This window comes from Trichechus manatus, unplaced genomic scaffold (assembly GCF_000243295.1).
Source record: "Trichechus manatus latirostris isolate Lorelei unplaced genomic scaffold, TriManLat1.0 scaffold00053, whole genome shotgun sequence".
Taxonomy (NCBI): domain Eukaryota; kingdom Metazoa; phylum Chordata; class Mammalia; order Sirenia; family Trichechidae; genus Trichechus; species Trichechus manatus.
The window spans coordinates 12665729-12690622 of NW_004443989.1; the positions used below are offsets into that span (position 1 = coordinate 12665729).

A 24894-nucleotide genomic window follows, 5' to 3' on the forward strand; every position below is an offset into this window, starting at 1 on the left:
GAAATAAACCTATGCTAATACAACCAGTTGATTTTTTTAAAGCAAGTTATTGGGAAAGTACAATCTCTGTATAACAAACTATGCCAAAATAACTTTTTATTATGGGAAAAAAAATTGACTTCAACCCATGCCCCCACACACATTTATTCAAGATGGATCACAGATTTATACACTAAAACTGTAACGCTTCTAGAAGAAAACTGTGTGTTTTTGTGACTTTGTGGTAGGCAAAGATTCCTTTGGCTGGATCCAGAGAACACTAACCATAAGAAAAATTAACTTCATCAAAATTTAAACATTTTCTGCTCATCAAAAGATGTCATTAGGAAAATGAATAGGTAAGCCACAGACTGGGAGAAAGTAATCATAAAACTTATGACAGAGGACTTGTATCCAGAATATACTAACAGATCTTACAGCTCAATAAGTCAGCCCCATTTAAAAATGGGTATAAGATTTGAACAGGCAGTTTACAAAGGAATGATGAGTATGCCAATATGAATGGCCAGTAACCACATGAAAATGTACTCAATATTGTTAGATGGTATATGCAAATTGTAATGCAGCATCACTGCACACCCACTAGAAGCTGGCCAAAATTAAAAATACTGACAATGCCAAATGCTGGTGAGAACGTGGAGCAAGCAGAACTCCCGTGTGTTGCTGAGAGGAGCGTACAGTGGTACAACCACTTTGAAAATTGGTCTGGCAGTTTAACATAAAGTTCAACATATAAACTAACCTGTAACCCAATAATTCCACTTCTAGATTTCTACCCAAAAAGACTCGTACATAAATGTTTACAGCAACTTTATTCATAACAGCCAAAAACTGGAAACAAACATCTTCAACAGAATGAATGAATGAACTAAATGTGGTATATCCATTCAAGAAAATACTACTAACCAATAACAAGGAACTAACTACTGATACGTCCCTGGGTGCTTAATCGATTAACTGCTCAACTACTAGCTGAAGGTTGGTGGTTTGAACCCACCCAAGGGCACCTTGAAAGACAAGCTGGTGATCTGCCTCTGAAAGGTCACAGCCTTGAAAACCCTGTGGAGCAGTTCTCCTCTGTACACCTGGGGTTTCCATGAATCAGAACTGACTTAGCAGCAACAACAACTACTACTGTTACAGGCAACCAGGGGATGAACCTCTAAAACATTACACTGTGAGAATGGAGCCAGACACAAAAAAGAACATGCAGTATGAGCCTGTTTGTATGAAGTTCTAGAACAGGCAAAACTAATCTGGTGAGAAAAATCTCTGTAATGTTTGCCAGGGCAGAGGTGTGTGTGTGGTTGGGTGTCATGGATTGAATTGTGTCCCCCAAAAATATGTGTCAACTTGGTTAGGCCATGATTCCCAGTATTGTGTAGTTGTCTTCCATTTTGTGATTGTAATTTTATGTTAAGGAGGATTAGGGTGGGATTGTAACACCCTTACTCAGGTCACATCCCTGATCTAGTGTAAAGGGAGTTTCCCTGGGGTGTGGCCTGTACCACCTTTTATCTTACAAGAGATACAAGGAAAGGGAAGTGAGCAGAGAGGGGGGACCTCATACCACCAAGAAAGCAGTGCTGGGAGCAGAGTCTGTCCTTTGGACCTGGGGTTCCTGTGCCGAGAAGCTCCTAGTCCAGGGGAAGATTGATGAGAAAGACCTTCCTCCAGAGCTGACAGGGAAAGAAAGCCATCCCTTGGAGCTGACGCCCTGAGTTTGGACTTCTAGCCTACTAGACTGTGAGAAAATAAATTTCTCTTTGTTAAAGCCATCCACTTATGCTATTTTTGTTATAGCAGCACTAGATGACTAAGACATTGAGAATGGCACAAGGTATGTATTTCTGGGGTGATGGAAATGTTCTATATCTTGATAAGCATGTGGGTTGCACACTTGTATGCAGTTGCCAGAACTCATTGAACTGTACATTCATTGCACGGTATGTAAGTTATACCCCAGTTTTTTTAAAAAAGTCAGGTCTCTCCCCCAAATTTTATAAAACTTCAGCCCAGTATTTGGTTAAGTGTCTGAGCCTTGTCTGTGGGGTGCCAGTGAACACGTGTGGTGGACAAGAGCTTAGTCTGTCAAACCTCTAGGAATGCCCCTCATTTGAGACCTTGAAACTGATGGAGGTAACAGCTTTTGGATAGCAAAAATTTATTTAAGGATAACTGAGAGGCATTTTGTGCTGGTGCATGCCAATATGGAAGGGCACCGTCAGCCAAGCTCCTCTTGTCATAAAGAAACAACACTGGGTGGGTCATCAAGTATCAGCGAGTTCCCTGTGTATGGAGTCAGAACTTTTCTCCGTTGAAGTTTAGCATAGCTTAGAGCTTCTTAAGAATTTGCATTTCTCAGAATGCCTTAAGTTTCCAAAAGGGGCTCACAGAGTAAGATTTTTTTTCTAGGGACTTAACTTTTTTCATTGACAGTTGTGCTCCTAAGATTCATCCATGTTGTGCGTGCCGCTGGGTTCATTCATCTCACCCTGTAGGAGGCTCCACTGTGTGAATTGTGATTATTTTCATATATTGCTTTTATTATCAGGAAAAAAGTCAACAAGACAGTCCTTGCCCCTGAGGTCGGTTGGGGCTTAGGTGTGCTCTTTCCCAGGTTTTTGTCCTGTCTGCTCCCACTGGTAAGCAGAGGCTTGAGTGGACAGGAGGAGGAAAGAACGGGAATGCATTGACTGAACATTTGTGTTTTTAAAATCCTAGGGCTATGTGATGCTTAGTGAAGAGGGATAAATTGGTAATGCTCAGGGAAGACAGATAGCCAGATGGCCCACTGTCCCCGTATTCTAGACTCATTTGCAGAAGTAGCCCTGAGCCAGGACTTGTTCAAAAGAGCACGACAGAGTTGTCACGCAGGGCGCAGGTTTGCCTGTGTGTGTCGCTGCTGTGTCGACACAGACATCTGCTGTTCTTTCTGTTCCTCCTATGCACTACCTGTAACTAGCCTTAAGTGTGTGTGACTTCCTGCTTGCGTTCTGTCACCTGTATCTCAGTACCACTGTTTAAGCATGACTGTAGCATGCAGGTAATGCCACTGTATCCCTCACTTCTCCTCTCACAGATAAACACTGAAGAACTCGAGGAGGAGCCCGTGGTGAATGGGGACAAGTCAGACTGCATGCCCACAGACACCGTGGTTTCAGGGAACAAAGGGAGAGCTAAACATGGAAACACAGAGACCAAGAAGGATGGAGAAGGGGTTGAGAAGGCAGCAGCCTCTGAGCAGGTATGGGGCTCTCTGGTTAACTTGGGGACCTCAGGTATACCCAGCCACCTGCTGTGTCTCTGTGCTCGTTGTCCTGGAGGGATAATTTCCTCAGTTTGAGTGTGTCATTGCCCAGCTACCCAAAAATTTCTTTGGGAACCCTGATGGGTGGGTGCCACGTGCGTGGTCCTTAGGCATGTGAACCGGTACACACGTGCGTCATTACACGCACTTGAGCAACTGTGTAGCGTGTTGTCTTTTTTCCGTGAGTCTGGGCGTAGGTCGGGGGACTATGGCTCTGGCACTGGTGTGACACCCGAGCTTTGAGGAGGAGAGTCACTTGGATGAGCGTGGGGTCCAGCATTCGGCTCTGTAACATTTGAGTCATGGCTGCCTGCCAGCTTAAGGGAAGAAGTAAGAAGACCCTCATGAAATGTCCTGTCCTGGGGGGCGGAAGGGTGGGCATTTGGAGGTGCAGATGGCTTTGCAGCCACATCACAGAAGACCATGAAAAAGGGGTCTTCCCACAGAGCTGTAGAAGGAGCATGTGCTACTGGGGGCCTGCTAGTGCTTGGCCAGGCTCTGCCCTCCAGGAGCCTCTGGCCAAGTGGGTATGGTAGACACGGAGCCCACAGCTCTGACCAGTGCAGTGTCAGGGAGTCCACCTCAGGGTGCGCAGAGAGGTTCCTGACTGAGGCTCAGGGTCATGGGGGCTCCTGAGGAAGAGCCTTCACTCTGCGCTTGAAGGAGTGGGCCAGCCTAAGAGCACTGGAGGCAGGGGGCCTGCAGGGGAGGAGAACATACAGGGGAGGGGGCCCTACAGGGGGAAAGGGGACACTCAGAAGGGCCTATGGGGGGAGGGGATGACCCATAGGAGGAGGGGCTCACAGGGCAAGGGGATTCTCAGAGGCGGAGGGGGGCCCACAGAGGGTACCCACAGGGACAGGGAGAATGGCAGGTACAGTGCGTCTGGCAGGGGCTAGGGAACTGCAGAGGCAGGGGCATGGGGGACCGCAGAGGCAGGGGCATGGGGGATGGCAGGGGCGTGGGGTATGGCAGAGGCAGGGTCGTGGGGGATGGCAGAGGCAGGGGCTGGGGGCCTGCAGAGGCAGGGGCACGGCGGCCCACAGAGGCTGGGGCACGGGGGCCCGCAGAATCAGGGACTGGTGTGAGGAGCACAGGGCACACCAGGGCCCCCCATCCCCATGGGGATTGGAGCACAGAGAGGGGAGTGGGCAGGTGGTGCAGGGCCCCATGCACATATTGTGGAGGCATGAGCGTTGAGAAGGGGTGTGGGAGAAAGACCACACTGACTGCAGACTGGGAAAGGTGGGGACCAGGCTGGTGGCGCAGAGACGTTGGAAGGTGCTTCTTGTAAGCCAAGCTAGAGCTGAGAGAAGCAGGTAATTTTGGTGACAATTAGGGGGACGGGGGACATCAGGTTTCCACTCCCCCGTGGATGCTGCTGTTGGTACTTTGTAGTATCTCACTGTCACTTCCCATTGATTGAAGTGTGTTTCTTTTATTAGTCTAATTCAAGCGGCAAACTCCGAAAGAAGAAAAAGAAACAGAAGAATAAGAAAAGCACGACAGGAGAGACTTTGGTATGTGTGTCAGCCTGGCTGATCTGTCTCCATTCTTTTCTGCTGTGTGTTGAGAGCTGTTCGTTCCTATTTGTTACTTTTATTCCTTTCCATTGGGAGTATAGCTAATTCAGAGGTCAAGGAAAAAGAAAAGGAAAAAGTCGCAAGTTTTGCTTGTTTTATTCACTTAGTTCCTTGGAGGACTAGAGCCCTACTCTTTCGTTTTTCATTTTCCAGCTCCCACGGAATTGTGTTCTTCTGATGGGGGAGATATTCCTAGTTGTGCTTCTACTCATGGCCCTGACCTTGTTCTAGGGCCAAGGGCTAGCTGGATGGTGATGGTAAGGGTGAGAACCATGTCAGGAAGTTTCTGCCGTCAGAAAGTGTATTCTCATCATTCCCCTCTGTCTCAGCTCTGGCCCTGCTTGTCCTGCAGTGGGTGTAGTTTTATTAATGTTTCATCTGAGTCACACACCCCAGCTCCAATTACCTGAGGACTGTACTGTCCTAGAAAATGGGGTTCAGCTATCTCTGGGATCCTCTGGCTCTGTGATTCTGTCTTTTCTGAGCTTCTCCTTCTTAAAAAGTTCTTTTTTGTTCTAAATGTGTATGTAGTATAGTTTCTAAATTATTATGGTCTTTTAAGTAATAGATATAATGTTTGCTCTTTTTAAAAATAAATGATTTTATTATTAATTGTTATAATATTCAAAATAACGTCAGTGTAGTGATTAATAGGTTGTTTTGGGGCTTTTAGGAAAACGGGCTGGAAGATATTGACCGCATCTTAGAGAGAATTGAGGACAGAGGTGGGTTGGCCCGGCCTGGCCCACCACCCCTGAGCTCCAGGAAGCACGTGCTCCACGTGGAGCACAGGTAAGGCCGGACCCCTCCTCTGTGGCCTCCCCAAGGCCATATGCCCCCTCTGAGGCCTCCCCACAGCCAGACCCCTCCTCTGAGGCCTCTCTGCAGCCTCCCCGCGGCCAGACGCTTCCTCTTCGGCCTTCCCACAGCTCCTCTCTGGCCAGGAAAATGTTACTTATTTTAAAAAGAAAGGAGGGAAATTTACTACTGTATATTTAGAAGTAATTATGAGCTTATTATTAAACATTTAGGAAATAGGAACAAAGAGACAAAAAAGAAAGAAAATCACCCATGATTCAGGGAGCTTCAGCTTTATTTTATATCTTAGAAGTCCTCTTTTGAGCTATGATAAAGTAAGATGTCATCCTTGGATAAATTGTCATCTCTCAGTCTTGTAGAAGCTTAATGAAACCTTGTCCCCACTACAGAGTCCCTGGGTAATACAGATAACTTAACTGCTAACTGAAAGGTTGGAGGTTCAAGTCCACCCAGATACTCCTCAGAAGAAAGTCCTGGCAATCTGCTTCCAAAAAATCAACATTGAAAACCCTGTGGAGCACAGTTCTACTCTGACACACATGGGGTTGCCATGAGTTGGAGTTGACTCCACAACAGCTGGTATACTAGTGTCCCTACTACAGAAGTTTGCTGGCAGTGTTTTTGTTTGTTTGTTTTCAAAGGCCACCTGGAGTCAATTAAGACGTAGCGATCTGGTCTGCAAGTGTTTATGCTGCCTGATGCAGCCTCAAAAACAGATATTTGCCGTCTGTGGGTAGAGGTCTGTCCATGTCTCTACATGGTGCAGAGAAGCAGGGTAGCACTGAGCGCAGGCTCCCATGGTGATGGCAGTGGGCTCCCTTTGCACCCTGCAGGGGCAGTGGGGCCGCCAAGTGCATGGGGCTTAAGAAAGTGGACCTGGAGGTTGTCTCACTGCTGGCTTTTATGTGACTTTTTAAAATTCCCACAATCGTTGTAGGAGAATTTGATGTCATCTATCTTTCTAAAATGTTCAATCCTCTAGGCACTTGAATCCAGACACAGAACTGAAGAGGTACTTTGGTGCTCGGGCGATCCTGGGGGAGCAAAGGTAAGCTCGGTGTGGAGCTGTATTTCCAAAACTTTCTCACCTTTTTAGCGATTAAAGATAAAGCAGGGAGTGTCATGGACCCGACTGTTCCTATATGTCAGTATTCAGCTGTAGAGGCACTTTTTGGGGAGAATATTTGAAGCCATGGTGAGAAGGTGAAGCCCTGGAATTGGGCTTTGAAAGTCAGATGAGAGGTGGTTGGGTGTGGCCTTGTTCCTCGAGCCCTTACACAGCCTTCTCTGATGGACATGTTATGTTCTTAGAAAGATTCTAAAAATCTTTTAACTTTGAGTTTCTAGCCCTGAGATCTTAACCAGGTTCATTTTTCTTCTCAAACAGCAAAACTAACAGGAAGTTCGGGTTCTGAGATAAGTCTTATCTTTGTTAGTCGGGCAGCATGGGGTGAGCACTGACTGTGATGAAGAAGGCAAGCAGTATCTCGGGGGTAAGGGGGTGAGCTGCAGGGTGATGACGAGCCTGAGGGCCCCTTCCCTGGCCTTACTGTTGAGGGGGAGTCCTAGCTCTGACTTGGGGAGCGTTCACACCTGCAAAAGCTTTGACTTTTGAAGTACTTTTTTTTCTGATTATAATACTACATGTTCCTTATAAAAAAAATTAAAGCAATTCAGGAATAACCTCCTTGACTTGACCCCCTGCCCCTCCCCAGAGATAACCACTGAACTGTTGGGCATCTCCCAGGAGCCTGTCTGTGCGCACAGCACAGTTGTCTTATGTGATGTGAGCCAGCCCCGAGAGCCTGTAGCCCTGACTTTGCACGTCGGAGTTTGAAGCACTGTTTCTGTGAGGGACAAAGACTCCCATGCCCAGTTGATGGGTGTGAGGTTGTTTCCAGGTTTTTCCACGGTTTACAAACAGTGTTGCAGAGCCCCTGCATCTGCGCAGCTCCTTCTGGTGAAATCTCCTACAAGTTGGTGCTCTAGTCTTGTATTTGCTACGTGCTCCTCCACTGCCCTCCAAAACAATGCCAACTTGTCCCACTCGCAGGACAGGTGTCGCTTAGTCTTCTCTGCAGTGGTGATGCGATAGGTCTAAACCCAGTCATAATACGTAGATAGGAATTGTCTCGCTATCGTGACTTTTGATTCTTTGATGATTGGTAAGGTTGATCATTTTTTCATGTTAATTTTTCATACTTTCTTTGTATTTGTAACAGTTTTTGCTTTACATTTTGGGTGTTAATTCATCACGCAAGGATCTCTAACTTTTGTGTCTTTTTTTTGCAATACTAGTGAAAAAAATTTTTATTTTAACAAATTCCTCTCTGCCCCTTGTCGCCTTGGGTAAATGAAGACTCTTCCTCGTACCACGCTAGTTTCTCTCTGTCCCATCTGTTGGGTCTCTCTTTGCCCATCTCTTTGTATTTTTTTCTTAGTCTTATTTCTGTGCAAATTATAGTTACTAATTATGTTGTTTTGATATTATTGTTACACTTACTATATTTCTTTAAAGATTTAAGTCCTCCCAAAGGGATTCCATTGAAAAGCCATCATTCCCTGCATCCCCTCTCCCTGCTTCCTTATTCTGTTCCTGAGGCCATAGCTTGTGGGGTTTCTATGTCTCATCTTCTCTGGTTATCTCAAACTCTCTAAAGAAAGGTGTACTACTCTGTCTGGTGTTCTCATGTTTGGACTTTCCCCTGTTGACTTTCTGCTGTACAGATGGAATTTAGCTGATGCAGCCATCTGTCTCCCCTTCAGAGGCCTCAATCAATGTTTCCATTGCTGTGCCTGACTCTCCCTGGGTTGAGATACCTGCCCCTCCTCTGCCCCCACCCCGCCCCCGCCACGTCGCAGGGCGGCATCCATGTTCTGTCTGTGTGCCCTCTGTGTTCCATACGTGCAGCGTAGTATAGCCAGGCAGAGGCGTGGATGGCTCTGAGTGTCTGCTCCTTCTCCTTTACACAGTTACCCAAAATCACGGCTCTTTTTAGTGCCCTTCAGATTCTGACCATGCTTTCCGGGTACGGTTGTGTGTTTTCCTCCTGCCTTCCTGGTTTCTTGTTGAGAAAAGAGAACGGTGCCTTTGTGTCCTGGTCCTAATGTAGTCCAGCTTCCTATTCATTCTTTTTTTTTTTTTTTAATGAAATAGTTCAGATTGTCAGAAATGAGCCCACCGCTCAGCTCCACAGGCGCGGCATCACCAACCACACAAATCCCTCCTTGGTGAGGCCCTCCCACCTGTACCATTGCCCACGAGTGCCTGACTGTCCCCCGCGGCCCAGAAACGTGCTGGTGACCTGGTGTGCTGAGATTTCCAGTCCTCGTCCTTGTCAGGTTTACCCCTTGTCATAGCCTATTGTCATTGAGTTCGTGGGTCTCAAGAGAGGAGATGTGCCTGCAGTGGCCTCTGCCTGGCCAAGCCCACCCCTCTGTCTGGACACGCCTCGCACCATGGCCATGTGCTCACGGGCGCTTGGCAGGCTCAGCTCACGTAGTCATCTCTTACGTAGGTTTTCATTTTTCTTTCCTTTCTGTCTGTCCTGTCTTCTTGTTGGACTGGTTGAATTTCTTTTTCCTTTTCTCTCTTTCTGGTGATTTGGCTCTTTAGAACTCTCTTCCAGCTCCGCCTGGCAGTGGCTACCCTCTGTCTCCAGTACCGTGCCCGTGCTCCGCATTTGTGCGGTATGGGCCTGCGCAGGGTCTCCCACCATCCCTGCCCCTTGGTCGTGCCTCCCTGGCTGCTGCAGCCACCTCGGAAGGTGACGCTGGCACATGTCTTCCTCAGGTCTCGGCAGAGACAGCGCGTGTACCCTAAGTCCATGTGGCTGACGACCCCCAAGAGCACTTGGCCCCGGTACTCCAAACCAGGTGAGGGCTGCGGGCCCAGGTCATGTAACACCAGCGCTGGCTGGGATTCTGGGCATGGTTTTGTGATTCTTGCTGGTTTGAGGCAGGGACGCCTGATGTTCTGGGGACAGAGCTCCTCCAGGCATGGTCCTTGTGTGTTTGTTGTAATGCCAGTTTTTTCTACCTTTGGGTTTGTTTTGTAGGAAACAATCAAGTTCATTTTGAAAGTGTCATGCTTTATATTTTGTCACAAAATAATGAATGTTAAGAAACAGCAGAGGTGCAGACAGGCATGGGCGGGTGCAGAGAACACCTTGTGAGTTGGACAGTGGTGTGCGTGGCATGGAGAACCATCTGGAACACTGGCCTCCAATCTAATGCCTGATTGTGGGGGCCTGAGGGCCTTGGGAAGGGATGGACACAGGCTGTGGGGGGACAGGAGGACAGGGCAGGGACACCATGTGGGAGGGACCAGGGGGCATGCTGGTGGTGATGGTGTGGGACCCACTACTGTCAGTGCTGCCACGCCCCATCCCCAACGCCTGCACTCCCCTATCTCTGCCCACTCCCCAACCCATGTCTGGGAAAGGTGCCGGGTGTCATCAGCGAGGATGTGCCCATGAGATGGAGCTCACCACCCTCTCATAGGACAGTCGGGAGGGTGTGAGCCAAAGGGCATCTGGGGCCACCAGCCTGATCATGAAAGGGCTGGGAGTTTAGAAGACTGGACCCCGAATCCCTGAGTGGGCTGTTGGGGGAGAGAGGAGGCGCCTCAGGCCTGGCTTCAACCGGGGGGCTTCTCCCCTCCAGTACCCTCGACCTGAGTGTCAACCTGACTGGATAGCCACAGGGGGCTGTGTGTGTCCAGGCCCTTCAGGCAGGCTGGCTGGCTCTTGAGGCATGCGTGCCCTGTCCATGCTCTGAGCTGGACCAGCCTCTGGGAGAAGATGTCTTCACAGAAACAAGAGCAGACAGGATGCTGCTCCCGGTGCCCTCGGTGTGGACTACCACTTTGTGCTCCAGAAGGTTCTGCAGTCCAGATCCAGGAGGCTTACATATGAGCTGTGTCGGGTGGTTGCATCCTGTGGGAGATGTGCTCCCGGCTCACCTGACCCCGCACTCGCCCCCAGGTCTCTCGATGCGGCTGCTGGAGACGAAGAAAGGGCTCTCTTCCTTTATGTTTGAGCACAGTGAAGAGTACCAGCAGGTGCAGCACAAATTCCTGGCAGCTGTGGAGTCCATGGAGCCCAACAACATTGTGGTACATAGACTGTGCGGCGCTTCTACTTTGTCATGCCGGCCCACTGCAGGCCTGCCCGTGGCTTGGCCTTTGGCTCTGTGAGGTGTGCGTCGGGGGAACCTAGGACACTGCGCCCCACCTCTGTTCTGGGGTGCTGTGTGCAGGAGCGCCTTGTAATGCGTCCAGAGCATCAGGGCCTTCGGGATGGGGCTCCTCGTCCTGGGGCTGTCTGCACCGTGCACTGAGCCATCCGCCTGCGTCCTGTTTGTAAAAACCTCCAGGGCTGTGGATGTGCCCTCGATCCCAACCCTTGCCTCGCAGGCCCACCTGGCCTATCACCCACAGGGGCCTGGGCCCCTCACGTCATGGGTCATTGGGATGGAGTTGTCACCAGCGTGCACTGTCTTCCTGTGTAGGAAATGGTGCCGTTTTGGCTCCTCTCCCTTGGGGTTGGGAGGGGCTGGATGGCATTAGGCCATCTGCAGCTGTTTGGGAACACTGAAATCTGAGTTCCTATTTGACATCCGATAAATGACCCAGTCAGTATCGATAGCTGGCATAGAGCGCTCTGGTGCTGCCTCTGGGTCTAAATGCCTGAAGGCAGGACTGTGCGGGCCTCCCTGGGCGTCGTGTCCTGGGGCTCCACCAGCTCCCTCCTTTCTGGCAGGTCCTGCTCCAGACGAGCCCCTACCACGTCGACTCACTCCTGCAGCTCAGTGATGCCTGCCGGCTCCAGGAGGACCAGGAGATGGCCCGAGACCTCATAGGTAAGCATACCTGGGGCTGGGCTGTTCTGGCTGGCCTCTCATTTGCAGGGTTGTCTCAGGAGCTAAGGGCATGGATGCTATTTTTATTTTTTTATACGGTGATGAGTATATAAATGGGCTTGCCAGGATGTTTTTTAAATAACAGCTCCATTGATATATAATGATTACCGTGTACAATTCAGTGTTCCCAGTGTATTCCCAGCATTATACAACCATGACCACAATCAAATCACGCACCCATTAGCAGTCACCCCCCACCCCAGCCCCTGGCAACCATTAATCTGCTTTCCGTCTTATACATTTACATATTCTAGGTGTTTCACATAAGTAAGATCTTGCAGTATTTGTCCTTTTGTGTCTTGCTTCTGTCACTGAGTGTAATGTTTTCAAGGTTCAAGCATGTTGTAGCACGCATCAGGACTTCATTTCTCTTTATGACTGAGTAATACTCCATTGTGTGGGTAGACTACATTGTGGCTGCCCATTATCTCTGGGTGGACACTAGGTTGTGAACAGTGCAGCAGTGAGCACTTGTGTATGCGTCTGTGGTCGTGTGGCTTCTCCTGGGTGGACACTTGGTGTTCTGATACTGCCTCAGCCACACCTCATAGTTTTAGGGTTTTTTGGTCTCATGTTCATCAATTCTCGGTTGATGTACATGTAGACTGGCAGTGATGCTGCCTAGGAGTCAAGGCCGTGCCCTCTGTGGCCATGGCAGGGCTGCAGGGTCAGTGTGACCGAGCTTCACAGCTGCCTCTCTCCAGACTTGCCCTTGTCTGTGTTGTCAGAGCTGGATGAGGACACGTGGCTTAGGGACACTGCAGTGACCAGTGTTTCTGTGTCCACAGAGAGGGCACTGTACAGCATGGAGTGCGCATTCCACCCCCTGTTCAGCCTCACCAGTGGGACCTGCCGGCTGGATTACCGCAGACCCGAGAATAGGTGAGCACCCGGCCAGGATGCACGGGGACTCGCACCCAAGTTACAGTCCCTACGACATGTGGCAGAGACAGCACTGTCCAGCGAGAGCACCTGGGCAGGAGAGCAGGCTCAAGGGAGGGTGTTTGGGTTGGCCTGGAATTAAGTGTGTTGTGTTAGGTGGGAGGCCTAGCAAGCTACATCCCATGATGCAGCTATCACCTGTGTTTCCACATGTTGGGGTATGAGAAACATGCATGAGGCAGTGAGTGCTGTGGATGCCTGAGGCGGCATCCCAGTGAGTGCTCACGCTGCCTTTCCACGTCTGCTACATCAGGATTGGGCGTGACACTCTCAGAAATACTCATCCTGCCCCCCAAGCCACCCTGTAGCACTGAACCTCAGACATCCATTGCTGCTCCATCAGCTTTACCTCAGCCATCCTCAGCCATTGGTGGTGCCAGTTGTCTTCGGTCCCTGTGTCTCTCACACTTGCGTTCCACTCCCATGTCCTCGGTCTGAGCCCCGTCCTTGGTTGTCTCCTGCACCTGCACAGCTCCCCCTGCCAGCGCACCTCCTGCCTCATTGGCGCCTGTCATCAGCACCACGCACTGGATTTGAATTTTCTCTGCCGGATTCATTTGTGTTTTGTCTCAGCTGACTAGTGCTCCCCAACTAAATTTTTAGTTCTTTGAGACAAGTTATTAAAATATTCATGTTAGCATGTCCAGGCGTTAAAGGGACAGTGGGCTGTTGAAATAACAGTCCCCCAGGATGATGAGGTCACAGACCTATGACCAGTTGTGCTGCTGACAGCTACTGATGTCTAAAAATAGATTGGAACCATAATTATAGTAGGAGCTTTTAACTCTTCTTTTAAATGATAAATCGTAAAAAACAAGAAAATAAGAGTTTTCAAATAACAAATAGCAGTAATGATTGTCAGTATGTAGATACAGACATCACTGTAAACAAACATGTGAGTAACACCAGCCCATGCCATGATGAGACCACATGGGAAATGCCACAAAACCACAGAGCTGAGGCTGTAGGCAGCTGTGTGCCCCGTCTATGCACAATGGCAGCTCTCTGATGGAGCTGTAACTGTTTTGGGTCTAGGAGCTTTTACCTGGCGCTGTACAAGCAGATGGTCTTCCTAGAGAAGAGGGGCTGCCCACGCACAGCCCTGGAGTACTGCAAGCTCATCCTGAGGTGAGTGTCCGCCCCGCGCGTGCCCCGCCCCGCACACCCGCGCCGTGACACCTTCCTCTGCCCCAAAGCCTGGAGCCGGACGAGGACCCCCTGTGCATGCTGCTGCTGGTGGACCACCTGGCGCTGCGGGCCCGCAGCTACGACTACCTGATCTTCCTCTTCCAGGATTGGGAGGTAGGTGTGGCCACTGCACCCCCCGACTCCCTGAGGCAGGTCTGTGCTTGCCTTCCCTTGGCTCAGTGCATCGCACACACGAGGGGATGTGCTGTGAAAAGGGGCGAGGCCAACCCCAGGGCTCTCTGCCCTTTTTGTCTCAATGATAATTGAGACAATTTGAGACGTAGCTGCCCTCCCCGTCTCTCTGAACGGTCAGTGAGCACACCATGGCCAGGAGCAGCCAGGCAGCTTGGGGAGCTCTCGGCTTCCGGAGCCCTGGAACCCCTGTATGCAGGATCAGCCTGCCAGCGCCGAACCCCTAAAGCACGTGTGCGTGCAGACAGCAGAGCTGTCGTGACGGGGAACCGAGAAGGCCCTGCTCGTCGAGGTGGGTACACGGAGCCCACCGCTGCAGGGTCTGAGTACTGAGTGTGGGTGACTGCTGTGTCTGCTACACCGCATGTCAGAGATTCCAGACAGAAACACGGACAGGTGCACGCTCACGTGGTGTCCAGTTTGTATGTGCATACTTCATGCAGTGCCTGGTTTGAGCGTGCACGTGCAGAGGGTGGCCTCGAGCCGTGTGAGTTGTCTGTCCACACAGGCTGCACTGACAGGCGCTTCACGTGCACAGTGCACATCAGACTGAAGACTTACTGTGAAATACCTCAGTAACTTTTTATACTGATTACATGTTGAGATGATAATGTTTTAGATATATTGGGTTAAGTGAAATGTATTAACATTAATTTCACCTTATTTTAACATGGCCATGTTGTGTCTCTGTTGGGCAGCACCACCCTGGAAAGGCAGTGGACTCTTGTGACCCTCCAGCAGGGTGGGCTAGGGAGATGACCCTTCAGCTCTCTCGTCTTGTACTTGAAAGTTCACTTCACACATTTATGTCTCACCTGTATAACTGAGAAGTAAACGTGTAGAACATTTTGAATTGTGTCATTCAGCATAGTTGGGCAAGGACTCTCCCCTCTGTGGTCTAGTTTACAGGGATTCACAGGCTCATAGAGGGAGCTGCAAGGGGACATTCATAACAGTTTCTGAGGTTATAAGACCCCACGTAGAAGACAATTCTGTTTTTAGTAGGAAAAAACACGTGTGTGAGATGAGCATATGTTCCGAGACCCTGGTATGGAACGGCTTCCAGGACTGAGAGGCTCCTGGGAGAGCAAGCCCTCCCTTGGCCACATCGGTGCATCTTCGAATCCCACGTGCATCTGGTCTTTAGCCAGACTTCATTTCTCCTTCGTGTAGGCTCATCGGAACCTGTCCCAGCTCCCAAATTTTGCCTTCTCCGTGCCATTGGCATACCTCCTGTTGAGTCAGCAAGCTGACCACCCACAGCATGAGCGCAGTGCCGCTAGGGAGAAAGCTTCGGTCCTGATCCGGCAGGCACTCACCATGTTCCCTGGAGGTGGGTGCTGCGCATTCCCAGGGGGTGGGGGTGGAGCGGCTGCACACGCACAGAGGCACCTGCACCCCTGCTTCCCCACTGCAGACAGACACCACAGCCCCTTGTGGGCAGAGGCGGACAGCAGAGCTCCCCACTTGAGCCTGGATGTTAGCACTGACTTTGCCCAAGAATTGCTTTGGGGTTTTAGGATATGTCTTCAATATCGACAACTTACTTAAAAAAAAATGTGTTATCTGAAGAGGAAGACAGGAATGAGCTTAGTGGGCAGCATAGAAGGTGTGTGGGAAGAGAACCACAGGGGTGGGGGGCAGTAGGCAGGTGGGGCCAGGCGCATGGGCGGGCCCCTGTCCTCACAGGACAGGCGTTCCTGTTGAGTCTGAGTGCTCAGGGACAGGATTGCTGCTCTGGGGCCTCACGAGTGAGTGCTGCAGAACATTTGGCGATGTGTTGGCCACGCCTGGGTGTCATTGGTCTGGGTTGATTGTCAGCGGTGTTCTGTCAATTCCTAAAGGGCCTGTGGCCCAAGCAAGGTGAGAACCAGTGTGTTGTAGAGAGCCTACCACTTCCCTACCTGGGTCCTGGTGCCGCCATCACAGGGACAGCGAGCGGGGTCAGCCTTGACCCACCTGCGGTGTGTGCATGGACCCTGCTGGGATGTCCTGGGGCCTGTCCGGGCCCAGAGGAGGCACATGTGTGAGGTTGGGGGGCGCTGGCCCAGTCTGGCGGGAACACGCACAAAAGAGGGCAGCGTTCGGCTCCAGTGAAGAGCAAAGCCTCCTCTCTGAGCAGTCACCTCCTCCCCAGTCAGGTGTGCTGTCCTGGCCTCTGCCCCCGTAGATGATTTGGGGCTGCATAGCAGAGCTGTGCTGTCTGACACAGAGGGGTCTCAGTTGTTCTCAGGAAATGCCCCTGCAGCTCACCCTGCTGTGTAAGGTCTCTTAAGCATTCCTGGGAAGTCACGTGGGGGTACAGCTGTCAGGAAGCCACAGCCACTGGACAGCTCTGCCCTGGAGGGCCCTTGGGCACCAGGCAGAACCTGCCCACACTTTCCTGGCCACATGTCCATAGCACATTGCTGGGTTCATGGCCAGGGAGCCCCCACTGCAGGCCAGGAAATGGGAGGCAGAAGGACCAATGTCCATGTACACAAAGGCAGGGGCCCTTGGGACCAGGAGACCCTGCTTCAGACCTTGGACAACAGCAGTGGGGACAGCAGTCAGAAATGAGGCCCTCAGAGCCCGGCCTCCTCCACTCAACTCACCAGAGTCCTCTCTTGATCTTGGGCTGCTTTCCGTCTGCCTGGGGTTCGTTGATGGAAGGGTTCCCTGTGTGGCTGGGAGATGGGGAGCCGTTACATCACGCTGCCACTCTGCTTCCTCTGCAGTCCTCATGCCGTTGCTGGAGTATTGCAGCGTGCGGCCCGATGCCACCGTTGCCAACCACCACTTCTTTGGACCCAACGCCCAGATCAGGTAGAGGACAGAAGGCAGCCCCAGGGGCAGGCCTGGGTGTGCGTCCACTTTTCCTGGGGACTCTTACTCTTGGGGCACCGTGGCACTTCAGGACTCGTCTGGAAGTGGTGGCCCTGCCCTGTGACATACTGTTGGGGTGTCAGGTGTGAGCACCAGGCACTGCACCACTCCCCAGGGATGGCCACCTCAGAGGCTGAAGGTCATGACCTTGTGAGGAGCCAGGGTTGTCCTCCGACTAAGAAGGGATTTGGAGTCACGTAAACTGTGGGACTCACAGGACACCATCATGGCCTTCCACCACTACCTCTGCTAATAAAAGAGCCTTCGGGCGGGCAAGAATCAAGGCCTAGGGTGCCTCCTGGCTGTGTGGGGGAGGCCCAGCACTGGGCAGGGCCTTGGAGAGGGTTTATTGTATTTAAAGCTCTGTTTCCCACATTTCTCTACTGGGATGTATTACCTTTTAAAAATATCTCATAAAAAAGAAGAAACTACTTGGAAGAAAATAGCAACATTTATCTTCCCTCTGCCTGATAACCAGGAAGAAGGTTCTTTTATCATAAAAGAAATAAACCTTAAAAAATGCCATTTATTTCCTGAACATTTTCATACCTTTACTGTATACTTTTGAAATACAAAGTCCCATAAAATTTACACATCATGTAAAAACCTGATGTGGGAGCGGCCTGAGCTCTGCATCCGCGAACACGCATGCTCCCTGCCGTTCACATGTCAGGTGGCTCCACCCAAGCAGCACACGTACAGGGCTCCGCAGCAAACGCTCCGCTCCCGTGTGCGCGTCCCTGGGCTAACGTTGCCGTGCTGGCTTCCTTGCCACCCCACCCACTGTCGCCCCGCATCTGATCACCTCCCTCCCCCCGCCACCCCTGTAGCCATCTCGTCCACTTCCCAACCTGCCAACCACCCACCCCGGCACACCCTCGCCCCCGCCCACCTTGCAGCCTGTCGCCCTCCTTGCTGCTTGCCCGTAGCCCCCTGCCCACCTCGCAGCCTGTTGCCACCCGCCAGCCACTCAATCATCCCCCAAACCCTCGCCCCCTCCCGGCTCCCCATTGACACCCGCCTGGCTCCCCTTTGGCCCCGGCCTCCTGCAGTGCGGCAAGTGGCGGGCGGGGGTTGCTTCCGGGGGCGGGGTCTGTGCCAGTTCCGGGGCGGGGCCTGTGGTCCGTTTCGGGGCGGGGCTGTCCAGGGCGGCCACTGTGGTGCAGACCCCGGGTGCGACCAACCTGCTCACGGACCCGCTCTCCGCAGTCAGTCGCCTGCGCTGAGCCAGCTGGTGACCCTGTATCTCGGGAGATCGCACTTTCTCTGGAAAGAACCCGCCATCATGAGCTGGCTGGAGGAGAATGTCCACAAGGTGGTGCAGGCAGTGGACTCCGGGGACCCCGCCGTGGCCGCCTGCGAGAGCAGGTGGGTGCAGGCGAGCGGGTGCTTGGGACTAGGAGACCAGGACGTGAGGGGAACGAGCCTGCCGGGGGCTGTGGAGGGACTGAGGGGTGAGTGTGTCCGCAGATGCCCCTGTCGTGGGCTTGTGTGTGTGCACCATGGGCGTGATGATGTCGCCACTCACGCGAGCCTCTGGCAGCATCCTCCCCGGTGGCAGGCAGAGGTGCGTGTGGGAATTACGAGGCACCCAGTCAGGGATACATTTGGCCCCCGCCCGTCTCTGCCCGTGCTGAGCCCAGGATGACCCCCTCTCATCCACTACACCATGGCTCCAAGCAGGGGCCAGGCACAGTGGCGCAGTGTAAATGCTAAGTCTGCTTGAGGGTGGGGGGTATTGCCCACTCTGAGCTTCCAGGAGCTTCTGTGCAATGCTGAGTAGGTGGTGCTGGGGGGACGACACAGGGTCCTTGCTCCCCCTTCCTTTCCCCTTCAGCCACCACTTGTCGTTATCACGGCTGTCGTCACAGGCGGGCTGCATCCTTTCTAGAACAGTGTCTAGCATGGAGCAGGCGCCCTGTGTGTGCAGCTGCGCCACAGCGTGGCATTCGTCTGGCAGGGCTCTCAGCCATCACGGCACCCTCACAACCAGCCTGGGGTTATGATCCATCCCATTTTGTGGGTGAGGAAACTCAGTCACACGTCACAAAGCTGGGATTTTCTACCAGAGTCTCTGCTCCAAACTCAGGGCTGGGGGGCTGTGCCAGCATCCCTTGAGACTGGGGAAAGCGTGGTTCTCCTTCTGCTGGGGCTCCTTCCAGAGCAGGGCATCACTGGTGTCCTGCAAGGTGGCTGCCACTTCCTTTGCTGACCCTCGCTCTTCCCTTGGCTACAGGCGGAGGGTGCTCTACCAGCGTGCACCCAGGAACATCCACCGCCACGTGGTTCTCTCCGAGGTCAAGGAGGCCGTAGCCACCCTGCCCCCGGTAAGGGAGGGTGGAAAATGGGCTTTGTGTGAGCCATTCACATGTGCTCAGCGCCTCCTCTGTGCAGCCAGGAGTAGGTGTGCCCGCCGATGTGTCCCCACAACCTCTGAACCAGGGCACTGCACTGACGGCTCCTCGTTGCAGCCAAGGTTCAGGTGCTCAGCACTGCAGAGGTAGAGCCGTCCTTGCAGCCATCCAAGTCCTCACAGGCTCAGAGCACGAGCCTAGCCTCCTACACCTGCCTGAGGTCACCAGCCACACCGTGTGGCCTTCATGAATCACGTGGTCCCTTCACACCAGGTCAAACAGGTCATGTGATGGCAGGGAGAGGCCTGCGCAAGCTGTCCCTGCAGCACAGGGAACTGTCCTGCTTCGTCACATGTGCGTGTACCACACGTGTTATGAATATATTAGCTGTTGCTATTTGAAAATAAAGAGAAGCTCATGCCATCATAAAGGGTTAAGACAGAAGAGGTGGAAAGACCCACTCTTCCATTGAGGAGATCTTTGGGTGTTCTGTAAATTTAGGCTGCTCACTGATCTTGTGACTTCTGGTACAACCACCTCTCCTGACCCCTGTGAGATAGGCTGTCTGCTCAGGTCACATGGTAGACCTCAGGCCACTGGGAGGAGAGCTGCTGGCTCACCATTCATAAGGGTTCAGGCCTGGAGTGGGAGCTGAAGGTGGTGACCCAGCCCGCACAGGTCCCCACAGTCCTGACACTATGTGAACATCAAAGCTCGTGAGTGATGACTCTGTAATTCTGTTACTTCTCCATGGATGTTCTCACAACACCCTGGTGGCACAGGGGTTAAGCTCTCAGCTGCTAACTGAAAGGTTGGCAATTAGAACTCATCAGCTGCTCCACAGGAGAAAGATGTGGCAATCTGCTTCATAAAGATTATAGCCTTGGACACCCTATAGGGCAGGTCTGCTCTGTCCTATAGGGTCACTGTGAATTGGAATCGACTTGACAGCAATGGGTTTGGGGTTTTGTTTTGTTTTTTTTTTTGTCCTCACAACCCACTGTACAGGGCAGAGCGTGGTATCTGCATCAAATAAGGGCTGCCCCACCCACTCACCCAAAGATCTGTAATACAGTAAGCACAGCTGTGCATCCAGAGCTATTTCTGTCAGATTCTGCAACCTTCTCCCTGCAGCTCAGTCCAGTCCAACCTGGAGTCTGGGGGAAAGACTGCTGGGGAAGTGCCAGCGGGCACCTAGCATCACTTTGTAGCATGTCTGTTTGTGTCCCTTTCTGAAGGATGTGACTACACAGTCTGTGGTGGGCTTTGATCCTCTGCCTCCTATGGACACCATCTACTCCTACGTCAGACCTGAGAGGTACGTCTTTGATTTCTTGCTCCTACAGCTCCGAAGTTAGTGCTTCAGGGCTCCCTGGGACTCACTACCTCCTCCAGACACCGACCAAGAAGATTAGATACAGGTGTTTTAAGAGGATTTTCCCCATCTCCAGGAGAAGGGGACAAGGATCAAGTTATTTAGGGTCACCAGGTCAACTTCTGCAGGCCATGTTCTTTTACTTATCTTCTATCTGAGCTCTTTCAGATTCTGCAGCACGTGTGGGGATACAGTGGAAAGCACACGTAGACGCTTCCTCTGCCCTCTTAGAGCCCAGTGCATTGGGGGAAACAAGCATTAATTACAGAATCTGGAAGTAAATACAAAATCAAAATTGTAATAGGTAACTGTAGGAAAGACTCGTATGACTCTGAGCTGTAAAAGAAGATGCCTTAGCCAAGAAGAGGTGGGAAGGTGGCTGGTTTCAAGTAGAAGGGCCAGCATGTGCAAAGGCTTTGTGCAAGGAACAGGGCATAAGGTGTGTTTGGAGAACTGAAAGAACGTCCATGTGACCAAGCCAGAGAGCAGGGCAGTGGGTTAAACAATGAAGTGAAAGCCCAGCCACTCCTGATATGACAGACCTGCTGGGTATATGTAGACAGCTTTCAGAATCTGGGCCATTGAAAGGCCTTTTGTTTTCCTTCCTCCTGGCCTTTAATGCTGAATAATTGCCTTACCCCGGGTCCATCACCCACAAAATAGTAGATCTGAAAGGAAAAGTTACAGACAGGCAGATTTTCCCATTTAATGGAGTTCCTGACACACTGTGCTTTCCAGACCTGGATAGAACACATTTTGTAGAGTAAAGTCCATTTTTCCCCCCACAGAATTGTGTTGTAAAACTGTCGCCTGCAAATTCATGGGGAAATAGTTTCAAGTTAAATTCCCTAATAGATTAAAATGAGAATTATTAATGTCAATGGGTTTAAAATAAATGACCTGATTCATGACATGCTGGATATTGTAGTGCTAAGGAATTGTAGTACTTTGCTGACTTAGAGCTTTGTTCTGTTCTCCCCACTCTTTTGCAGACCGTAGGCTTTGGCCATCCTGGAGCTCCTTACATATAGGTTACTAAACTGTCTAAGGAGCCCTGGTAGCACAATGATTAAGCCCTCAGCTGCTGACCGAAAGGTCGGCGGTTCAAACCCACCAGTGGCTTCATGGGAGAAAAGACCTGGCGATCTGTTCTGTAAAGATTATACCCTGGGAAACCCTGTGGGGCAGTTCTACTCTGTCATACAGGGTCTCTGTGAGTAGAATTGACTCGACGGCAAACAACAACAACAAAGTATCTAGTAGAGTCCCTGGGTGGTGCAAATAGTTAACATGCTCAGCTGCAAACAGAAAGGTTGGAAGTCCACCCAGAGGCACCTTAGAAGAAACATCTGGCAGTCTACTTCCAAAAAATCAGCCATTGTAAACTCTATGGAGCACAGTTCTACTCTGACACACATGGGGTCTCCATTAGTTGGAGTCCACGGCAATTGTTGGTTTTAAAGTGTCTAGTAGAGCTAGGAAGCAATATCCCACTTCACGAATAGAGGTCGCCACTTAATATATGCTCTAGAATCTTCTATATTTATATGACTAGTGTTTAAGCGTGGAAGAAAATATTGCAGCTACAGCTTTTCTTAATGAGGCCAGCTGTGCTGTGGCAGATGCCCAGCTCAGCTGTGGCGGGCTCGGCTGTCCACTTGGCTCAGGGTTGGTTTTGCAGGGTGTTAGAAGTGTGCCAGATTCTAAAGGGCCAGGCCCCAACTCTGGATTCCCTATCCTGGTAGCATCTGAACCATTCTTTGCCTTATTACACTCGATGCCCACAGCCCAATGTTGAGCTGACCAGGCGTCCTCACTATCCACCCCACAGTCCTGGTATTCCACTCTGGGAATCCAGGGCCCCAGCTTAGCTGGACAACTTTCTCCACCTGTTGCTTAGGGCTGCCTTTCCCACCCCTGCTGGGGGGAGAGGGGAAAAGGGGGCAGGAGGCAGCAAATGGGAACATCATGAGCTGGGCTCGTATCCCAAAAGGTGTTGGTTCATTTTCACTTTTGACCTTTCCTGACTTTGTCTTCCAGGCAAACTCCTGTTGGCCAGGCGAATACAGTGGCACTCTTCTTCCGGTCCTTGTTGCCAAATTACACCACGGAGGTAGGTACTGTGCCTCACTCCACCCACCTCTCTGGCCTCTCTCTGCTAATGGCATCCAGGCAGCCCATCCCAGCACGGGTATGTGGAATCTGTGCTGGGAGTTGGACTGTTTAACAGGGGAACCCTGGGGCCTGGCCTGCCTGTGGGGGTGCCCTGACTGGTCTGGAAGACAGCTCATAGCCACTGGAATCAGTCCCCTCATCCAGGCTCAGGTCGGACAATCCTAGACTTGTGCCCAACTTTAAGGGCTTCCCCTCCTCCACGGAGATCGGTGTAGGGACCACTTACCCTGGAACGTGGGCCCCCGCAGGCCCACACAGGCTGTTATTTCCACAGGAGGACAGGTTGCAAGAAGAGCGGCTGGAGGAAGAAGGAGGAGGCATAGCCGATGGCCTAGACCGCGTCCAGGGCCTGAACAGGCTGATGATAGCTGTGCGTGAAATGATGGCCAACTTCCAATTCAATGACCTGGACCTACCGCGCCGGGAGAACTGGGAGAATCCTGAGAACCTGGAGAACCCTGAGGGCCAGGGCGGGGGCCAGAGTGAGGGCCAGGGGGAGGGGGAGGGGGAGGGGGAGAGCGAAGGCCAGGGTGAGGAGGGGGAGTGGGACTGAGCACACAGAGCCACATCCCTGTGCCTTGCAATTGTGTCCCTGATTTCTGCTCTGGCTGGATCAACTAGTCCTGGAGGTGGAAGTGCTGCCTCTCCTGTCCCCATAAATGTCAGTGGTCTCCCGCCCCCGTGAATGTTGATGATCTCCCATACCTGTGAATGTCAGTGGTCTTTTGCTTCTCGTGAATGTCGATGGTCTCCCACCCGCTGTGAATGTCGGTGATCTCCTGCCCCCGTGAATGTCGGTGGTTTCCTGACCCCATAAATGTCCCTGGTCTCCTGCACCTATAAATGTTGGTGGTCATGCTCTGTCCTGCGGCACTCTTTTCCTAGAGTCAGCACCACCGCCAAGGCATTGTCCTAGGATATAAGCCTGGTCACACAGACCCAGGGCTGGTCCTTGTCCCAAAGCCCATAAGCACCCGCCACCCACTGCTTGTGGTCAGCACTTATAATCGGCTCCAGTACAAACCCAAATGCACATGGTGCTGGGCCCAGACTGGGGGCCTCCCCCAGTGCACCATAACTCCCTCAGTCTACCCCCAGTGCTGCTGTGTGCTCTGGGATTTGGGATACAGGGGCGCAGAGAAGGGGTCCCACTGGGTTTTCCAGCACCATGTGCCTGCTCAGGACCAGGAGCCTCTGTGTGTGTCAGCTGGTGTTCACCAGGCAGCTCTGCCTCCATCAACCTGAAACGGGCTAGCCCTGAACAAGGAGGCACCTGCAAGACCCGGGGCCTCAGCAGGGGGATGCTGCAGGTCAGAGCCTGGGTAACCAGCTCTGGGTCACCCTGGGCTCTGGTACCCAGGCCCTCCTACTCTCAGCACAGACAGAATCTGACAAAACCTTTTTATTGGAAAATGTCAGGGCAGCGCCCAGCATTTAAGGGAGCTCAGTACAGGACACAGGTCAGGGGAGCTTAACCCAGAGGTGAAGAGGCACTCAGATTGGTATGGGGCCGGGGGAGGCGGTGTCAGCCAGGAACCTGCACCCCTGGGGGGACTGCAGCCAAACAGGGCAGCCAACACCTCCAGCCTGTTCAGTTTCTGGAAGGATCCAGGGTACTAGGCTGTCCCGAGCTGAGTGGATCCCAGTGTCTTGTTTCCTGAGCCTCAACCTTTCACTCCTGGGTACCTAACCCCCTCAAAGCAGGGGAAGAGGCTGCGAAGGAGGCCCTCGTGATCTTCAGGCTCTGGCCACTGCCCCTGCACTTGGGGAAGGGCGTTTGCGTGCCTTGGCCCTGGGGCCCTAAGTGAGGCTGAGTTGGCAGTGGAAAGTGCTCTCCAGGCAACACTTCCCACTGGGAAGTCCCCTGAGTCGGGCCAGGGCCCCAGAAATTCAGAACAGCGTTTGTAGTCCTTGATGTGGGCTTAGTGAGGAGTGCAAGACCACCAGGTCAGCCACTCTCCACCGGGGTGGAGGCTGGCAGACAGCGCCAAGGCTGCAGGACCCTTACCCAGAAAGCCACTAGGCTGTGAGGAATGCAGGTTCACCCCGGGTTCTCAGGGGAGAAGGAGCGCAGGAGGAGCACACGCCCACGACTGGGTGTTCTGAGCAATGTCACTGCTGCCCGTGCCTCAGGCTGGCTGTGCCCTCCCAACTGACCATGTTGGGGCG

General features: G+C 52.1%; 1 protein-coding gene across 1 annotated transcript; it reads left to right on the forward strand.

Annotated features, from left to right (window-relative positions):
- The first annotated feature begins 1712 nt into the window (after window positions 1-1712).
- TCF25 (transcription factor 25) lies at window positions 1713-23278 on the forward strand. The gene is made up of 17 exons (XM_012555940.2): window positions 1713-3247; window positions 4756-4830; window positions 5567-5685; window positions 6695-6760; window positions 9506-9588; window positions 10698-10828; window positions 11475-11574; window positions 12423-12516; window positions 13612-13704; window positions 13773-13878; window positions 15130-15289; window positions 16674-16761; window positions 18031-18189; window positions 19058-19148; window positions 20414-20493; window positions 22591-22663; window positions 23000-23278. Exons 1-17 carry the CDS (start codon window positions 3041-3043, stop codon window positions 23276-23278), a joined length of 2004 nt encoding a protein of 667 aa, XP_012411394.1. The 5' UTR covers window positions 1713-3040.
- The last annotated feature ends 1616 nt before the right edge of the window (window positions 23279-24894 follow it).

Coding starts and splice junctions, on each gene's coding strand:
- TCF25 (XM_012555940.2), top strand. CDS start 3,041: ATGCAGGTAATGCCACTGTATCCCTCACTTCTCCTCTCACAGATAAAC. Junction 11,575..12,422: donor GATGGCCCGAGACCTCATAG/GTAAGCATACCT, acceptor CTGTGTCCACAG/AGAGGGCACTGTACAGCATG. Junction 12,517..13,611: donor TACCGCAGACCCGAGAATAG/GTGAGCACCCGG, acceptor TTTTGGGTCTAG/GAGCTTTTACCTGGCGCTGT.